General features: G+C 36.8%; 3 protein-coding genes across 3 annotated transcripts in view; 1 reads left to right on the top strand and 2 right to left on the bottom strand.

Moving 5' to 3' along the window:
- Nucleotides 1-18,201, top strand: part of LOC309487613 (uncharacterized protein) — a gene marked incomplete at its 5' end in the record, with an annotated part of 61,926 nt that overhangs the window by 10,286 nt on the left and 33,439 nt on the right. The window lies entirely within an intron of this gene.
- LOC309487578 (uncharacterized protein) lies at nucleotides 11-16,969 on the bottom strand (the record flags this gene model as incomplete). The annotated part of the gene is made up of 12 exons (XM_082155306.1): nucleotides 16,878-16,969; nucleotides 16,723-16,791; nucleotides 16,523-16,600; nucleotides 16,402-16,449; nucleotides 16,194-16,319; nucleotides 15,638-15,811; nucleotides 13,553-14,019; nucleotides 13,156-13,466; nucleotides 3,246-3,424; nucleotides 2,988-3,160; nucleotides 1,083-1,297; nucleotides 11-171 (listed from the first exon to the last, which is right to left on the bottom strand). The coding sequence occupies exons 3-12, from the start codon at nucleotides 16,577-16,579 to the stop codon at nucleotides 11-13; spliced, it is 1,911 nt and encodes a 636-aa protein (XP_082011432.1). The 5' UTR covers nucleotides 16,580-16,600; nucleotides 16,723-16,791; nucleotides 16,878-16,969.
- Nucleotides 4,072-13,139, bottom strand: LOC309488493 (uncharacterized protein). The gene is made up of 11 exons (XM_082156767.1): nucleotides 11,504-13,139; nucleotides 10,989-11,061; nucleotides 9,985-10,100; nucleotides 7,039-7,134; nucleotides 6,659-6,801; nucleotides 6,461-6,545; nucleotides 6,157-6,328; nucleotides 5,712-5,905; nucleotides 5,298-5,445; nucleotides 5,063-5,190; nucleotides 4,072-4,978 (listed from the first exon to the last, which is right to left on the bottom strand). Exons 2-11 carry the CDS (start codon nucleotides 11,053-11,055, stop codon nucleotides 4,673-4,675), a joined length of 1,455 nt encoding a protein of 484 aa, XP_082012893.1. The 5' UTR covers nucleotides 11,056-11,061; nucleotides 11,504-13,139; the 3' UTR covers nucleotides 4,072-4,672.

Raw genomic sequence — 18,201 nt, 5'->3', positions numbered from 1 at the left:
CTGAGTATTATTAATTATATGTATTGGCCTCAGGATATATTCGTTTGTAGTCTGAAGTTCCATGTAGAAACTGGATTTGGGGAGGTTGAGAAAACCCAAGTGGAGGCACGGTTGATGCTCCTGAAGCAAATTCAAGGACCATCTCCATTGTTAGAGGACTGCATTCTCCTTCTACAAACAAGGTAAACATAAATAATAATTAAAAAAATTGTCCAAAACCATAAAAGGCATTTACATTAATTGGAATAAAATGAATGTAAACTGAAAATTAAAAAATACATAATTTTTATTTTCATATTTTATTTCAGCTAGTTGCCAAGGCAACATTTACTCAAATAAATTGTCTACTTGGATCAGTACTTCAGTTAAAAAAAAACTTTTTTAAAGAAAAACTTAAAAATATGAATAATAAAAACTAATAGTATGTCAATAGCCAGGTTTCCACTGTTTTTCCTGAACACGGAATTCACACCTGACTCGTAACCAGAATGATGCATTACATTTCCAGTGTTTATAATCAAATTGGTGTATTTTCCAAGCTGATAAAATGTAACAAAATGGCTAATGTGGCAAAATGGCTAATGTAATGGCTCATGAAAATTTAGCTTTGCATCACAGAAATAAATTATATTTTAAAAGTATATTCAAATAGAAAACAATTGCTTTAAATTGTACTAATATTTCACAATATTATTGTTTTCTTCTGTATTATTGATCAAACAAATGCAGGCTTGATGAGCATTAGAGACTTCTCAGAAACATCAAAAATAGTGATGTTTCCGAACTTTTGACCAGTACTGTACATGTACATTAAAATAAAATGTATTGCTTATAAAGCAATAAACACAAATATATCATGGCTGGAAAAGGCTCTCAGCCAATGAGGTTCAAGAACCAGAACAAACTGTTTTATAGCGGTCAAAACTTTACTTTGGAAACATTAATATTTTTGAAAGAAGTCTCATATGTTCACCAGCTGCATTTATTTGATCAAAAATAAATAAATAACAAAAATAGTGTGAAATATTACAATTGAAAGTAATGTTTTTCTATTTTTGCACATATTCTAATGTAATGCATACCTTCCACATCTATAAGCCAGTCTCTCCAGAAGCAGATGGTCTGGTTCTCTTGTTGCCGTCTGTTGCTTCCGACTGGTGAAAAACACACTTCAAACAAAGACGACAAATCTTTTGCCTGTAGTGGCTTTTCAAGGTTAATAAAAAGGTCTTCAAAAACACGAGGCTGACTCTTGATTTCCTCAAGCAGACCCAAGGTTTGTAACCCATCCTCAAACCTATAAAACAAGCAGATTAGGGGAAAAATATGGAAGTCACAATATCAATCATTAACCCTTTAAACCAGGAGTGCCCAATCCTGCTCCTAGAGATCTCCCGTCCTGCAAAACTGAGGATATCAATACAGTATATTTAGGTGGATCTGTTGACAAAAATGCAATATCATATACCCGTAAGCGAATAAAACACTGACACAATGATTAACAAGTAACAATAATATTCGCAATAACATCGTTTCACTGAATTATTAAAGGGTTAGTTCACCCAAAAATGAAAATTCTGTCAGTAATTACTCACCCTCATGTTGTTCCAACCGCGTAAGACCTTCGTCCATCTTCGGAACACAAATTAAGATATTTTTTATGAAATCTGAGAGCTGATCACTTCTCCATAGGCTTCTAAGTGATTGAAACTTGCCGGCCCAGAAAAGTTATTAAAGAGATCGTTAATATAGTCCAAGTGACTGCAGTGGCTCAATCTTAAGTTTATCAAGCGACGAGAATACTTTTTGTGTGCAAAAACAAACAAAAATAACGACTTTATTCCACTATTCATTTCATTCTCTCTGGACCTCTAGTTGGTTCGCATAGTGTTTTTGCGCAGCGCGTCTGTGTTACACGTCACCACGTAGGCTCACTATTGGCCGACGCTGGTCATGTGTGTGATGCGTGATGACGTATAACACAGACGCGCAGCGCAAAAACACTACGAGGCCCAGAGAGAAGGAAATGAATAGTGGAATAAAGTCGTTATTTTTGTTTGTTTTTGCGCACAAAAAGTATTCTCGTCGCTTGGGGGATTGACTTCCATAGTAGGAAAAAAAAAATACTATGGATGTCAATGGGGACCAGCAACTGTTTAATTACCAACCTTCTTTAAAATATTTTCTTTTGTGTTTAGCAGAAGAAAGGAAATCATACAGGTTTGGAACAACTTGAGGGAGAGCAAATGATGACAGAATTTTCATTTTTGGGTGAACTATCCCTTTAAGCCCTCAAGACATTTTTAGAGTTTTCTGAGTCATAACTACACCAAAAAAAACTCCTCTGAGTTCCTCAACATTTGATTTTACAAAGCTACAGTATGTGCGCCTGTGGAGTTTTATGCGTTGTAATTCGTGAGGAATATCTTGTGATCCCGACATCCCAGGGCTATTGTAGCTTTCAGTCGGGCTACCAAATGTATCAATGCCCAGCCCAACGGGCTATTTTAAATAGTGAAATAAGATTTCTTCCTTGATTTGTGTCATTCGGTCTCTTTACTCATTATCTACAGGAAAAATAAGATCACAGATGTTATGATCATGCTGATTTGTCCGAAGCGGAACAAGGTTATATCCGCGGATCAGGCAGACCAAATAAAAAAATATATAATATCGCGTGTGCATGAGAGATAAATCATTTGTGTTGATTTTATTAGACACACTAAACTCTCATTTCACAGATAAAATGTAGCAAACGTGTAATTGTGTAATTGCGTTTTCAAAAACCACGTATCTCTCTCTTCAGGGAAAACAAAATCAAAGATAACATATGCCTAGAGCACCTCCAAGCAGACAGTATATAAAACACAAATAAATAAAACCTACATGAGATATTGCTTAACTTAAAAGTAATAGTTTCATCCCTAGTGCGGAGGTCCCTAACAGTACTAGCATAAAAGTCAGCATGTTAGGGGGTAATCACTTACTGTGCCAAAGCAGCACGAGTACGTCCATCGGTGTAGAAACCCAAGGCCGACTGGACCAAGAGATCTCTTTCTTGCAACGATCTGACAGTTCGAAGTGCTCCCATTATGCTCAGGCTGTCCTCTGCCTCACTTATGGCATTGTTTGCCAGTTCTACGGTCTCTGCCTCCTTTATCTAAAACAAGCAGTTACTAAAACAGCTGACTTTTTGGATGTTTAAAATAGATCCTGTCTGTGAGATTATGGTCTTAATAGATTACCTTGAGTAGTTTTTCTTTGAAGGAGTGGTCTCCAACTTCATCAAAGACAGCAGGTTCTGTTTTTTCCCCACAAAGCTGCAGGAACAGTCGTTTGGAAAAAAAGTGTGGGCCAACACCACCATGAATGACACACACTGAAATCATCATGCCAATTAATGCATAGAGCCTGGTGTCAAGAGCTGAAAACAAAACACAGATGTGTATATTTTGAGTTAATCAATTAAAAGCTCCCTTTCTGTCAGTAATGTGTCACGTCATGTTAATACTGACATATTGGGTTCTCACTTGGAAGCCCAATCACCACTGAGTAGTAAAGAAATGATCAATAGAATTTGCATGGCAAGCTACTTCCCCAGACATATGGGGGTATACAAGATGGCGGCTTGCATCCACTCAGATCTTTGTTTTGAAGCAGAGTGGTTGCACACAAGGGGGTAATCCAGCACCTGGAAAGCATACCTTCCCTGGGGGCTGCCATTGGCTAACAAGCCATCACCTGCTGTTAGCATTCCACTGACTCCCATTCATGTTGGCGTCACTTAAGACAGCGAATAACTTTACATCTGAGGTGTTTAAAAACTCTGTTTATCCATTGTTTATTTCTAAAGAAACACGACAATGTAAAAAAAGGCTCCATTACATTGTATCTTACGTTATGGCCCCGTAGAAACAGTTTTTGTAAAAATAGGCTAACGATTGCGTCATAACCACGCGACTCTCTGTCGCACAGTAGAGAGATTACCGTATAGACAGGAGGAGAAGCTCGTGCGCAATCAGGGGGACTAGTAGGCAAAATTACAAAATTATTAATCAGAATACTTACTCACTTAAAAAAGTTGGGTTAAAAACAACCCAACAGCTAACCCAATGGTGGGTTGATATAGCACCGACCTATTGTTGGGTTATTTTAACCCAATTAATTAGGTTACTAGTTTAACCCAATAAATAGGGTTACAAACAACTAATTTGTTGGGTTATTTAGCCAAAATGATGCTTTAACCAACCTAAAATTATTACTATTATTATTATTATTATTATTGCCATGTAAATAAATAACTCACAACTTCAGTATATTTACAATGTTTTATTTTACTTCCAAAAGGTAAGCAATTGTTTCAATAAATAAATAAATAAATAAATAAAGTAATGCAATTATAAACTGCCACAAATAAACAGTTGTAAACATTACAAGTTGTAAACATTTTCATTGTTATAGTTGCAATTGTTTTAATTTACTTCCTTAAGGTAAGTAACTGTTTCAATAAATAAATAAATTAATAAATAAGGTAATGCAATTATAAACTGCCTCATAAGGCAACCATGTGTTGAGGAAACACCTCCAGGCACAGAATATCAATGCTAAAACTAAGAAACATGGAGCACAAAAATACAAACAAACAAACAAAACGAACCAAAGCTAGTCCAGCTTATCCGATTATAAACTGCCTAAGTAGGCGACAGTGAGTTGATGGAACTCCTCCTGGCACAGAATATATTGTGTGTTGTAGAAACTGCCAAACAGCTGCAGACGGCTTTGGATACTCAATGTCTAAAACATAAAATAATTTAAAGCATGTATCCACAGCTTGTAAAAGGCTGTCTTGCTCAAGAGCTACTCCTCCCACAATGACGAAGGCTTGTGAGCAGTTCAATTTATCCCCAAGCTGCAGGACATGAGGGAATTGCCTCCGTTGCTCCTCCTCCTCCAAATATTGAATGATGTTTGTTCCAACCTTTAAATAGAAATTTTAAATGGTAAATATGCACACATGGATCAAATATAACCCAAAATGTGTTGTCATAAATTATGTACCCACAGGCTGTAAATCAACAAATGCTTGTTTTGCCTCCTGGTAAGAGGGCCGGACCATCTTGCAGCCCGTTTTGTATGGCAATGGAGGAAGGATAGCTGGCAGGGTTTTCAGAGCAACATCTCCAAGAGTGTCTTTACATAAAACAGAAAGAACAATGGATTAATCTTTAAACAAGCGCATTACATTATAGGCAAAATATTATAACTTGACATGAAAGTACAGTGCAGGATTTTCTCACCAGAAGAAATGTTAGTCTGGACTGGAAGAAGATCCAAGGCTCTCTTCTCGGTCTTGCAATATGACAGGACTCGTTGAGATGCATGTCCCCAAAGCTCAAAAAGTTTCTCTTTGGCATGTGGGTATAAAATACCAAAGTCCTGAGCAATCTTAAAAAATATATAAAAAAAATAATAATAATTTAAATCACACCAACACCTCATATGATGCAGTAACAATGAAAGTGTGGACATTGTTTTTTCAATTTGAAAAATCAAGCTTAGTGAATCAAATCAAGTGGGATCATTTTTTAGGGCAGGACAGTGATTTTTTTAAAATGTCCAATCAAACAAATGAGTTGTTTAGATTAGGATGAATTGTTTATTAAAATTAATGCAAACCTAATTTTCTTTTTATAGATTAAACATTTCTTTACCATTCCAGGTGTGTCCAGAAGTCTTGGATACTCTTGGGTGATCTCTATTAAAGATTTAGATCCGTTCTCTCTTATCCACTGTGCTCTGTAGACAGCTGTTCCTCTCATATATTCCTCAACTTGACTAACTGGTTGCTTATTCTTCTTCAGCCACTCTGTCATTTTGTTACTGTCTGCCTCACTGATTTGTGAATCTGCATGAATCAAACAGAGTGATTAATATCACAACAACCTAAAGCAATGTTGCAAGACAGGCAACATTTTATGATTTAAACATGTAACAGTTACTACTAAAATTAGGATAACAAAATCTGTGGATTATTTAGACAGTTTCACATTAAACTGCTTTGATCACAGCACAATTTGGATTTAAGGAATAAAAAAGAAGAAAGTAGAAAGAAGAACGTCAATAAGGCTTCAGCACCGATGGTTACATTTTTCTTACCTGGCAATAAAGTGATCCTATCAGTCACAGTAGCTCGGCGTTCATCTGTGGTTTGTGACCTCTCTCTAGATGTAGAACTGTGACTGTGGAGTCGTTTCCTAATATTACGGAGTCGTTCCTCCAAAAACCCTGTAGCCGGATGGCGGTATCGCCCTGGTGTATACCATACCTCCTAAAACATCAACACAAATGTTAAATGGATAACATGTCCCAAAAATGTCTTAAAAATGTCTTGTTTGTCAAATATTCTACTACTGTGTGAAGGTGAGCATAGTTCTGATAAACTGGGGATCAGCATACTCACATATCCACTGCCCTCCGAATCTCTAAGGCATGGAAATTGTGTGACCAGGGTCAGAGCTAGCTCTTTCTTTCGGTCTGGTGATGGACTAAGTGGTAGAAGGATTGTACAGATATTAGGTTACTTATGAGTAAATTGAATTGACCGCTTATGATTGAATGACTTTATGTAAAGTGGTGCAATGAATAAAACATCACTTACTATTCCCCAAACTTCTCCATTAAATGGGACACCAAAATGCGAACCATTTTCCTTCGGTCTTCAAGACATAAGTTGTGGTTTTGTTCCAAATTGGAGAGAATAGAAGACCCATGTGTGCTTCCCTCTAAAATCTGTCGTATATCCTTAATGGAGAAAGAAATTGTTTAGAATTGCACATCAGCATAACTTCATAATGCTAGGATTGCCTTCCTAAGTTTTGAACAAATGAAAAAACACTTCCCACTTCTAACATATACATTTGACTAATTACAGTTTTTAGACAAAGAAATTGGTCAGAGAATTTCAACATCACTGATGAAGGTCTCTGTAAAGTGTGTATTTGTAAGGTACTTAAATATCAGGGAAAAGGAAATACGTACAAATGAGGTTGAATTTTCCACAATAGTCAGTGTCACAGTAGGAACCTCAGTTATGGTAGGTATCTCGGTTTCATTGTTTTCAGAGTGTTCTTCTGTCTGTATGTAAAGAAAATACATTTTAATTCCAGTTACAATATACTTTACATTCTCAACTAATATATATATATATATATATATATATATATATTTATTTATTTATTTATTTATTTATTTCTATAATTGGACAATACAGCTCCTGTAGATTACAAACCTAAAATATGCCTTGCAATTGATTCGTGCACCACACCAAGAATTGGCCTTTTAAAATTATAATAACAAACCTATTAATATATAAATATAACCTATGGTAAAGTGTGTATGTCTATATGTACAAGAAACTTCTATTTATAGCATGTATTTAATAAAGATATACTGATAAGGGGGAAAAAAGTAAAAGCTTGTACAACTCATTACATATAAAAAATAAAAAAAAGCCTTAAAAACATCTGTAGCGCAAGGGAATGTAGTACAAGTCATCCTCTACATTATATGATTTCACTGCATGCAAGGGTTGAAAATCGTGCAGTGAGTTCACAGAAAAAGCCTCGAGAGGTTCATCAGGGGACACCGTGTATGCAAAGTAATGGCGGTCAAAACCCACAGTGTGCCATTTTTTGACAACAAGTTTCACATCAACATTGAGGCCGATAGTTACAATAGCTTTTATCAGCCCAAACTGAGGTACCCCATCCTCTGTGCATCCTGTTGTAATGGTCATGCCTGGTCTGTACTCTGTGCCATTAACTACTACCCAATCAGGAACATAAACCTCAGTAAATGGGGGGTTTTCAAGACCCTTTACAAATTCTCCCTGAATTGCAGCAAGAAATGAGCCGTGTCCTGGTCCAAACTCTGTGTTTTTGGAGAATCTGATTCCTGAATGCCATAGTTTTGCAAATATTTTTAAAATTACAAACTACATGGCTCAGCTGTTTGAAGAAATTATGTCTTGCCTCAAATCGCATTGTCCAAAATTGTTTTAATGGTCCAATCATCCGGAAGGCTCTTGGGTAATGGAGGAGAAAGTGGTGTTTGGGTTTCAGGTGCAGATGTGGGTAAAGCTGCAAGAAAACTGTGTGGTGTTCCGCAATTAGATGTTTCAGGTATATGGTGGCCTCTGTTGTGATGGAGGGGGAGAAAATGAACTCCATGCAAGAAAGGAGAAGCAGCAACAGTTCCCAATGTTTGTTCCCTTTTGGTATTTTGTCTCCAATGATGATGGGTAAAAACCTTAAGAAGCACCACATTTGAGCCGCAGTCTGTCTCAATGCCCCATTAGGGTTCTTAAGTTCATGTTGTCCCAGTACAGTAGGTTTATTGCAACTATCAGGAAATCCATAATCAAAACTTGTCAATCTGTAGTTCAGTGTTTCTAGACTCACAAGCCCTTCAGCCAACAAGGATGCCAAGACCAATTTGACTTCAAAAGGTCCAATTCCCTCAAGAATGTCATGCATGATGTCCGGAGCTACATTGTCCACAACATTGAAGTACTTCAAATTATCCAAGACACATTTTCGTTTGAGTCCTGTTTCTGAATGGTTGTTGGATGACAAGTCTTCTGCATAATTCTGTGCATTGCGAACCATCTCTGGGTCTTCCACAGTCTGACTCCACAAATCATCTTTGTGCACCTTACACCAACGACAGCAGTGGTTAGCATTGAAACTTTCTGAGTAGCCAAGGAGTGAATTCAGTACTAAGTTGTCACCACAAACTTGTGCCACACTGATCTTAACGGTACCAGAAAAGTCTGGAGTGTCAATAAGGAGTCCCCTTTCTTCTAAGTCCATAATATCGTCAGTTATACGCTGCAGAACAGAGTCAATGCCATATGTTTTAGCATCATCTGATTTATACACAGCTAACAGAAAGCATGAAGACAGAGAAGACAACAGCATGGGGGGCAAACATTTGATCTGGAAATATATCAATCCTAATTTGTGCACAACAGTTTTGGAGCCCAAGGGATTAACCGTCTCACAATCATCGTTGTACAAAAGAAGTGGGATGGAAAGCTCTTTGGAAAACAAGTAGTGGCTTTTGTAAAGCTCTCCATCATGAAAGTCTTGTAATACCCCTGCATCACGCTCTGTGTTTTGATAGTCAATGATGATTTGCATTGTTCCAGGTGTTTCAAGAACTTTTTTCAGAAGTGGACGCAATGGAATGTACTGAAATGTATCACGTACTGCCGTCTGTTTAACCATTCCAGATGTAGAGTCATGCCGCTGACAGTAGGATACCCCTGGAAAATACTCTACAACAGGCTCAATGAAACACCCTGTTTTTGTGAAGTATTTCATTTGCTTGTACTCAGATTCAAGGTCTTTTAATGGCTCAGAAGCAGATTCAAATTGAGCTTTCAAATTTTTTACTGCTTGGTCATCTTGGTGTCCAAAGCGCTGAAACAAGGACATGGTCTTTTCCTGTAGACCTCCTACTATATCTGTAATTAAACTTGCAGTTTGTTTGACGACAAAGTTGACGGCGGAATATGTTTGAGAAGATTTAGCTCTCAACTTTGCAAGAAACAAAGCTAAACGGTTCGTTATTTCTTCTTTGTCAAAGTCATCCCACTCTTCCTCTGCCCCTACATCTTCAGTGTCTGATATTCGCACATTAGTGGATGGAGCAGTATGTTGATGTAAAACCTCAGAAGAGGTAGATGAAAATATTTCTTTTGTTGGCCTGTCATCTGCTTGCATGTGATCTCTCAGCAGATGTCTTTTGAATGACCACATGTATGCAAATGTTCTACCGCAGTTGTTTTCACAGCAACAGAAAAATTTTGACGAACTGTTAATGCCATGAATGGCATTAAGATGTAAGAAATATTCTTTGTGGTTTGGAGTGGATTTTTTACATTTGAAGCATGTGAAAGGCATTGTATGTTTAGTTACTTACAGTGTGCAACTGCTTAAAATAATTGGTAAATTTTATTCTTTGGCCAATTATTGGTATAAGTGCTGTTATGGTGGTGTCGTCAAGAAGTAGAAAGCTTTGCTGGTCAATTTCTTCCTCTAGAAAAGGAAAAATAAGAAGACAAATAAATGGCAGACACTGCTTTATTTGACAATATTTGTTAGGACATCTCATAGATCATTGTTTTCTTATAATATTTTCCATCTCCCTTAACCATCCATTATGCAAAAAAAATCAAAAAAACAAAAACAAACTAGCTTACAATGCTGTCTTCATCATGATATACCTAAAGGGATAATTCACCAAAAAAAGAAATGGTCCCATTGATCAACCTCATATTCTCCTCATGTACACTGTATACTCTTGGTGTTTGGTTTCCATTAAAGTCCACAGAGCCAATTGTATACACCAATTGTATAAAAAATATATACTTTTAATTTAAAAAATGATACATAATTTTTATTATTCACTTCTTAATACATGCTTTGTTTTGGGTGATACGTTGTACCTTTTTTAACCTATTTACAGCAAAGTTACTCAACTATACCATTAGATTGCATACTATGAAATGTTATAATTTTATAGAAAAAAAATCACTGTAATGGTGATCTAAATTAAATATAGGTTGTTTCTGAATATTGATCTAGGTGTTAGAGGCTGAATTCTGTTGTCTGCTGGTTAGGAAAAAACTGGGGAAATTACAGTATCAGTGTGTGTGTGTCAGAATTGTTATTTGGGGTGTTAAAAAGGTTATTAGGGACATGTTGAGAAAATTTTAAACAAAATGGTCATTTTTTGGTGGACTATTCCTTTAAAGAGAGGTGCCATTTGAATCATTTATGACCCTGTATAACTAGTACATTCTGGTTTACATGAAGTCACATTAAAAAGGCTTCACTATATTAATGATGACATTATTTAATTGTGAGGAAGGTTAGCAACTGAGAGAGAGTTTCCTTTTTCAGATTTGCTACATTATGTCTCACCTGCAAATCTGTCAATTAATGTTTCAAGGTTCCACTTCTGAAGCGTTTCCCTTACATATGAATCCATAGCATCCTGTGTAAAAATGTTTAGTTAATATAAAGTTAATTAACAATAATAAAGCCTATTGTCACTAACCTACTATAAATTCACTGTAAAATCACAGGAGATCATGCATGGGTGGTAAATGTCCTCCATTTAAAATGTCATTTTACTGCTTTTAAATGACTTATTTGTCATTTAAAAAGTAATAAAATGTTATTATAAAAGAATAAAGTCTCAACCGTAATTTTATTTAAAGGGCATAACGTTACATGTGGCGATCTGAAAAGTAATTATGTAACTGGCTATTAACGTTAATAGGCTAACTTACTATCCTGAACATAACTTTTTATCTTTATAGAGTTTTCTAAATGTTTAATACTTTGTAGTATTTTAAATTCACATGGGATAGCCTAAGTAGACATTTACGCTACAATGTAACGTTAGGCCTTTATATAAACACAGCATAAGTTACCTTTTTCCTGACCGTGACACTGGATGGAGTGGACTAGGCTTGCGCTGGGTCTTGAAGCTGAGCGCGTCGGTTAAATATCAGAAAAAATTTATAACTTCCCAAAAAGTATTGGAAAGAACATAGAAAGTAAGGAAGAGTATCACAACCGAGTATAAGAATAAATGGCTATATTGCAAGCATCGACGTCGCTAGTCGCAGATACCAGACAAAAAGCAGTCGACAGGGGAGATATAAACATGCAAATAATAAGCTACACATTTAGGAAAATGCGACAATAGTACTACGTAAGAGCTTAAAATCACTTTATAACGAAAAAAACATGTAACGTTATACAATATCTACAAGCTTATATAGTGTAATTAACTCACCCGTGTATCTTCTGTCACAGTTGCGGTGGTGGATTACCGTTGAAATTTGAACTTTAACCCAACGGTCTGCGTTGTTATAGAAACAACCCAATAAATGTTCGGAATAACCCAATAGAACGACCCAATATTTTTAACCCACCTATTGGGTACACAAAAATAACCCACCGTTTTTTAGAGTGTAGCAAAAGTTGCTCCTGCTCCTAGCTCGTGGACACCTCCTACTCACGATCTCCGTCTCTGCAAGTTTCGGAAGGGAATGATTCAGATTTCTGGAATGAAGACAGACAGGTTGCTCACGTCACATCTATGTCGTCAAGCTCAGTTTGAGTCTGCGCAGTACGCTCAGCCATCAGGAAGTGAGTGCTTCTAATTTGCTTCACTTTTCTCTGTTGAAGTCTATGGGTTCGCTGTGTCCAATTCTTTGACTGTCTATGGTTGCACACAGCGATCGCTCTTCCAGTCACAGTTTGCAATCAAACAAATAATCATATCTCTTGCTGGCCAGGACAGTCTCAGCTCCTCAGCATAGAGCTAATGGAGCAGATGCAGGCTGCCATCTTGTATAATAGTCTGCCATCTAATATACCCATTTGTCTGGGGGAGTAGCTTGCCAAGCAAATTCCACTAGCAATTTCTTTACTACTCAGATGTAAGTAGGCTCCTAAGTGAGACCCTAATATGACAGTATAAACATAAAAAGCTTGTTAAACTTAAAGAGGCACTGCACAGACTGATCAGTGTATGACAAAGTACCACAAGAGCAATTAGAGCAGACAGCTCTGTATAAGTGCCGCTTTAAGTTTAACAAGCCTAATGTCTCCATTCCCTTCATCAGGAAACAAGAGTTACAATTAGGGCTGCATGATATATTTAAGCTTTCATACAGTGATGTGCGTATCCGCAATAGTCACATTACAGGATGTGCGACGTCTAGTACAGACTACAGAGATTGTTTATTTGTATGGACCAATTGCAAAGTCTAACCATCATAACACAGTGGAAGTGTTCTCTTCGGCGTCTATTTGCGCCAGAATGGACATACACACAAATGTCAAAATGCCAATCTCAGAAGGTATCCTTGAAATCGCAGTTGCTTATGTCTTTGTGTGTCAATATTCATCCCAATTGTTCTAGAATTATTAATTCTTTACAAATAGAGCTATTCAAGTCATCTCATGAAGTTCTTATCGCAATATATAAAATCAAAAATAACATATTACAATGTCCACTTTCCAATATCCTACAGCCCTAATAACAATAGTAACAGATGTTTTAGATACTTACCATGTGTATCAAGCGTTAACTGCCTACATTGTTCAGGCCCCTCAAAGATTTTAGCATGCTGTATTGCCTTCATTAATAATCGGAAATATTCCCTGGAAGGACCTCCTTCATCTACAGCCCCCTCAGACACACCCTCCTTGTCAACGAAAATAATATCTAATTTTCCACTTGGGTCAAAACGGCGTCGCTTAAATGCTTGCATGCTTCCATTTAAAATATTTTCTCTGCACACATTTATTTGATTGCTGGTGGGACATCTATTGGAATCCACTTTGCTAACCAGCTTCATTAAAATGGCCTGCAGATTAGCTCTGTAAAGAAAAAAAAGAAAAACATTTCAGCAATGACATAAAATATTGTAGCAATACTACAAAAGCCAATGTCATGAAACGCATACACAGAATCAGTTTCCTCAAATGTTTCAGAGGGAATAGTTAAAGGGGACCAGTTTGGAGGCGTAGGAGACCAGCGAGAACCCGAGATGCCAGGAGATCCAGGAGGTGAAGGTCCAGGAGACCACTGTGCATGCAGGTGTGTATGGGTAGGTGAGGGAATTGATATGTGTAGAGGTGAGAGAGAATGTGAAGGTGAAGGGGCAGAGGTGCGTGGAGGTGAAAGGGCAGACGTGCGTGGAGGTGGAGATGAAGGGGTAGACATGCGTGGAGGTGGAGGTGAAGGTGAAGGGGCAGACGTTCGTGGAGGTGGAGATGAAGGGGTAGACATGCGTGGAGGTGATGGTGAAGGGGCAGACGTTCGTGGAGGTGGAGATGAAGGGGTAGACATGCATGGAGGTGGAGATGAAGGTGAAGGGGCAGATGTGCGTGGAGGTGCAATAGTGTAGGCCATCTGCAACTCTGATGGTACCTGGTGATGGGTAATAGAAGGTAAAGGTTGGTTTACAATACACAAATAAATGACAACATCAAAACAGTTAAGGGGCCATTTTACAGTTTATGATTGGTTTATGCAAGCGTTGACATTTAGAATCAAAGAAAGTGATTATCAGCTGAATCCTATCAGTGGATGTGGATATAGTGGATATAAGAAATGTATAATACAGGCTTTTGCATTCTCAATATTAGTACTTTAGCCTCACAGAATGTTTTAATTTGCTTTTATAGGCATTACCACAGAAAAACTGCTTGCGAGTCCACGTTGAATGCACTTTTTGTGTGTAAAAAGTACACATGATCGCAAGAACTGCTTGTAACTAAAGATTAAGGCTTTTTTATATTGGTTAAAAGAAATGGAAACTGTTGTTGTCATCAAGCCAGCTTCAGTCAAAATGCTTCCCTCATTGCAAACCTGTGCGCTTGCTCTAATGTGTAAGACTGCTCTCGCGAGTGCCTTTCACCTTCTTTGACCCAACATCACCCCATTAATAAACATTTGGAACATCGATTTTAGAAGTTTGTAAATTGATTCAAATCGGCAGAAGATAGAAAAACAAGTGATATGTGAATTGATTTTCCCTACAGCAAACCAAATCACAGCACATTCTACATTTTGGATGGAGGGCCTTTCTCGAAACAAGAACTAAACAGGGCATTCAAGCCAGACAGGGGAAAGAGGAGCTGTAATGTAAAATCTGAATAAGAATGTGCTTTTCCAAACCACCAAGTATGAAAACTAGGGGTGGGAGAAAAACAAAACAAAAAAAACAATCTGTTGAGAATTTCAAAATTGATTCTGACCATTGTTTTTTTATCTGCAGATGCATGATGACACTGCATGCATTTGAGAAACACCCATGTTCTGCTTGTTTCCAATTGCTCACACAAATTCCATGAAATAATCTTTTATAATGTTTGGAAAGCAGAGCTGCCAACTTTCTCAACTCTTTGAGAAAAATTAACGCCTATCTTGTGTACCTAATATTTATCCAAATGAGTCAATATTAAATCAAATCACAAGAATTGAATTGAAATAATATAAAAAAAGCGTAGCTTACCAGAAATTGTACCATGTAAACATTGTAACATATTGTCACTAAACCTAATAAAATTCAGTTTAGTTACTAAAATGTTGTTATGTGTATGTCTTTGTTTACAGTGGTTAAATGTACTTGCATCTCAAAATACATTTATGACGCGAAATTAATGTAAACAGTCAGTCATGTCTTAAGTGATTAAACGGACAGAACTTCCGACTTACCACATCTTCGTATATTTCTAAAGAGATCTGTGCATTAACGCAGCTTATTAGATCTCCCGCTGATTATGTATGTAATGAAATTATTTTGAGTTGGTAATCTTAGAAACAGTAGATAAAGAATAATTTTGGAATCTGATCGTGACTCCCAGAATCGCATTGTGAGGAGGCTAAAGATTCCCACCCCTAATGGAAACATATTCTAGTACACCCCAAAATCAAGACTTTGTAAAAGGGCATAATAGAACCACTTTAAACAGGCAGCATTTGTTCAATCAATGATAAAGACACTGCAAATAAAAAATAAAGATAAAAACACCAAACACTGTACCTCTTCCTCAACTGCGGGAGTCCATAGAATATAGAGAGTTGAGAAACCCATTATGTAATGGTCCTCGATTGATCCTGACAGGACATTACTGTGAATCGGAATGCCAGATGTGGCTTCTCTTATGCTAAAATGTTCAGTGGATGAGTCTTCTTGCCCCACAAAATCAAACAATGTCTGGGGGAAAATAAATTTAAATAGAAAGAAAAAAAGAAACATTACCATGAAATCAAAATGGATAGTTCTTTTTTTTTTAATGGAATGCTATTGTTTTATTTAAAATGCTCATTTGAATATATGCAATCAAAAACAGTAATATTTCCAACCCTGCTACAACTTTTTAATAAATGGATGGGTGCTGAGGATTGAACAGTATCAAGCAGGTTGTGAGAAGGACAGGCAGATCAACCAGATCTAGAATTAGAATTCTTCTAGAAATGTGCTGAAATCAGTAGTTTTATTTAATTTCAATGTCAGATTGGTGAATTTTGCCTAAAGATGACAAGTTTGCAGGGATGTTTAAGTACCATAAACAAAACATCATACTATGACAGATTACCTGAATTGATTCTGACATCATACATTTTCTGGTTTTCATAATTCCATTTGGGAATTTAAAGCGAAGAGGCACACCATCAGAAGGCTCTGGGAACAATACCATCCTCTGTCGTCTTTCGTCAATTGCCTTTAACAAATCAATTATTATATTTGACAGCTTTAAGAATTAAAGTTTAAGACTGAATTACAAAGTTTAAGGAAACAGTTACCTTTAGGCGTCTTTCTTCCAGGGCCTGTAAATGTTGCTGTCTCATCTCCTAATGTAGGAAATTTAGTTGATAATGCGTTCTTTTAAATTAATTTATTTGAATGTACCATGTAAAAGCATACCTTTTCTCTGTCTGCCAATAATGATGCGTTGTATTCACGATCCTGTTGCTCGCACATAGCCCTACGTTCCTCAATGGTCTAAAAATAAAAATAAATTCAGTGTAGAAAGGAGTACTTCATTTTTAAAGTAATTAACTCATGTTTATCCAAAATTAGCTTGTCAACTGCTTATTAATCAGAAATAAACTTATTTTAGTTACCTCAGTGATGCATGCATGTCTTGTTTCTTCAATTTGTTCTGAAGATGCAATGTCATCAGATCCCAATTCCTAAGAAACATTGCCAATATTGGACCGTTCATAGGAGCAAATCACATGTTAGAGACTACAGTACCAACACAACTTGCTTGACATACCTGATATACCTCAGCCAAAGGTATGATATACAGTCTACTTTTACCAATGGCTACCTTCAGCTCCCTAACAGAGGCAACTTGAACTTTTTGGAGTTTCTTGTATCTGCCTGCCCTGGCCAACTCAAAGCCTACCAAATTTAGGCTTACTTGTGGGTAACTCTGGCAAATGTATTGATTGAACTCAGATAGACTCCAATTTAGATTAACTTTGGAGAACTGATTTTGCTGCGTTTCATGAAGCGGCCTCCCTATTGAAAAAAAAAAACATTAATGAAAAAGACTGCACTTCCTGAGGCTAAACCACCCACTAGCCAACCCTCTTGAATTCATAAATACTGGCAGTTTAGGAGTATGTCTGAGGCAACATTAAATTGGTCATTTAAAAGTCACATTATTAAAAAGTAACTTAAAAGCTACAGCTCAAATATTATACATAAATACGCTCCAGACTGCTACAAAACCATACAACAAGCAAGTAGTAATTATTAAAGTTTAGTTACCTAATCCATTTTGTGATTGTTGAGCACGTTCACTGGCTGAAGGTAGCCTGGAGATGTTAGGTCCTGGAAGCAGAAAAATACTCACATGCCATGTCGGCCTCACCCTTCTTCCAGCGGGCTGACCTACACAACATAAAAAGTAACCACAAACAAATTTCATTACACCACCATGAATAATTTTAATAAAGCACACAACCATACAGTATCTTGAATTCAAAATTAAACTTAAGTAGCAACCAGACTGCCCCCACCCTGGACATGCAAGTTATCTGGACATATCCTAGACTGCAAAACTTCTGTCATCTCTCATCTCATTCAATCACATATGCACCTGTCTTCATCAACCTTGAATCTGCAAATGTAACGGAGGCCAGCTAGTAGTCACTGTGCGAATAAACCTCACTCCTCTGATGAGCTCTCTAATTGAATTGAAGAGATTTATCACATCCTTTATTAAAATGGTTAATTATAAAATACATTGTTGTTTGAATGCAAAGAGATTGACACACGCAAACATAAAATAAGTTTTATTATATATTTTTATTTTTATATTATATTTTCCAGGGCTCAAAGACACTTTACAATGAACAGTAAAAGTACATGTAAGGAGAATTATGTATACGGGGCATACAGCAGAATACAATCAGACACAACGAAATGTAATACAACTTAAGAATGGTAATATTCAGAAAAGTAGGGGTGGGGCAGGTTACAGCCAAATAGATATAAACGCGATAGATATAAACACGACATTGGCCTCCCGTAAAGAGGGGCGACCAAAGCAGCAGAGAAATAGAGAAACAAATATAAACAAATAGAGCACT

Source organism: Leuciscus leuciscus (assembly GCF_965113295.1).
Source record: "Leuciscus leuciscus genome assembly, chromosome: 23".
Taxonomy (NCBI): Eukaryota; Metazoa; Chordata; class Actinopteri; order Cypriniformes; family Leuciscidae; genus Leuciscus; species Leuciscus leuciscus.
Note: the sequence above shows the minus strand (reverse complement) of the source record. Positions and strands in the feature narration are given on the sequence as shown.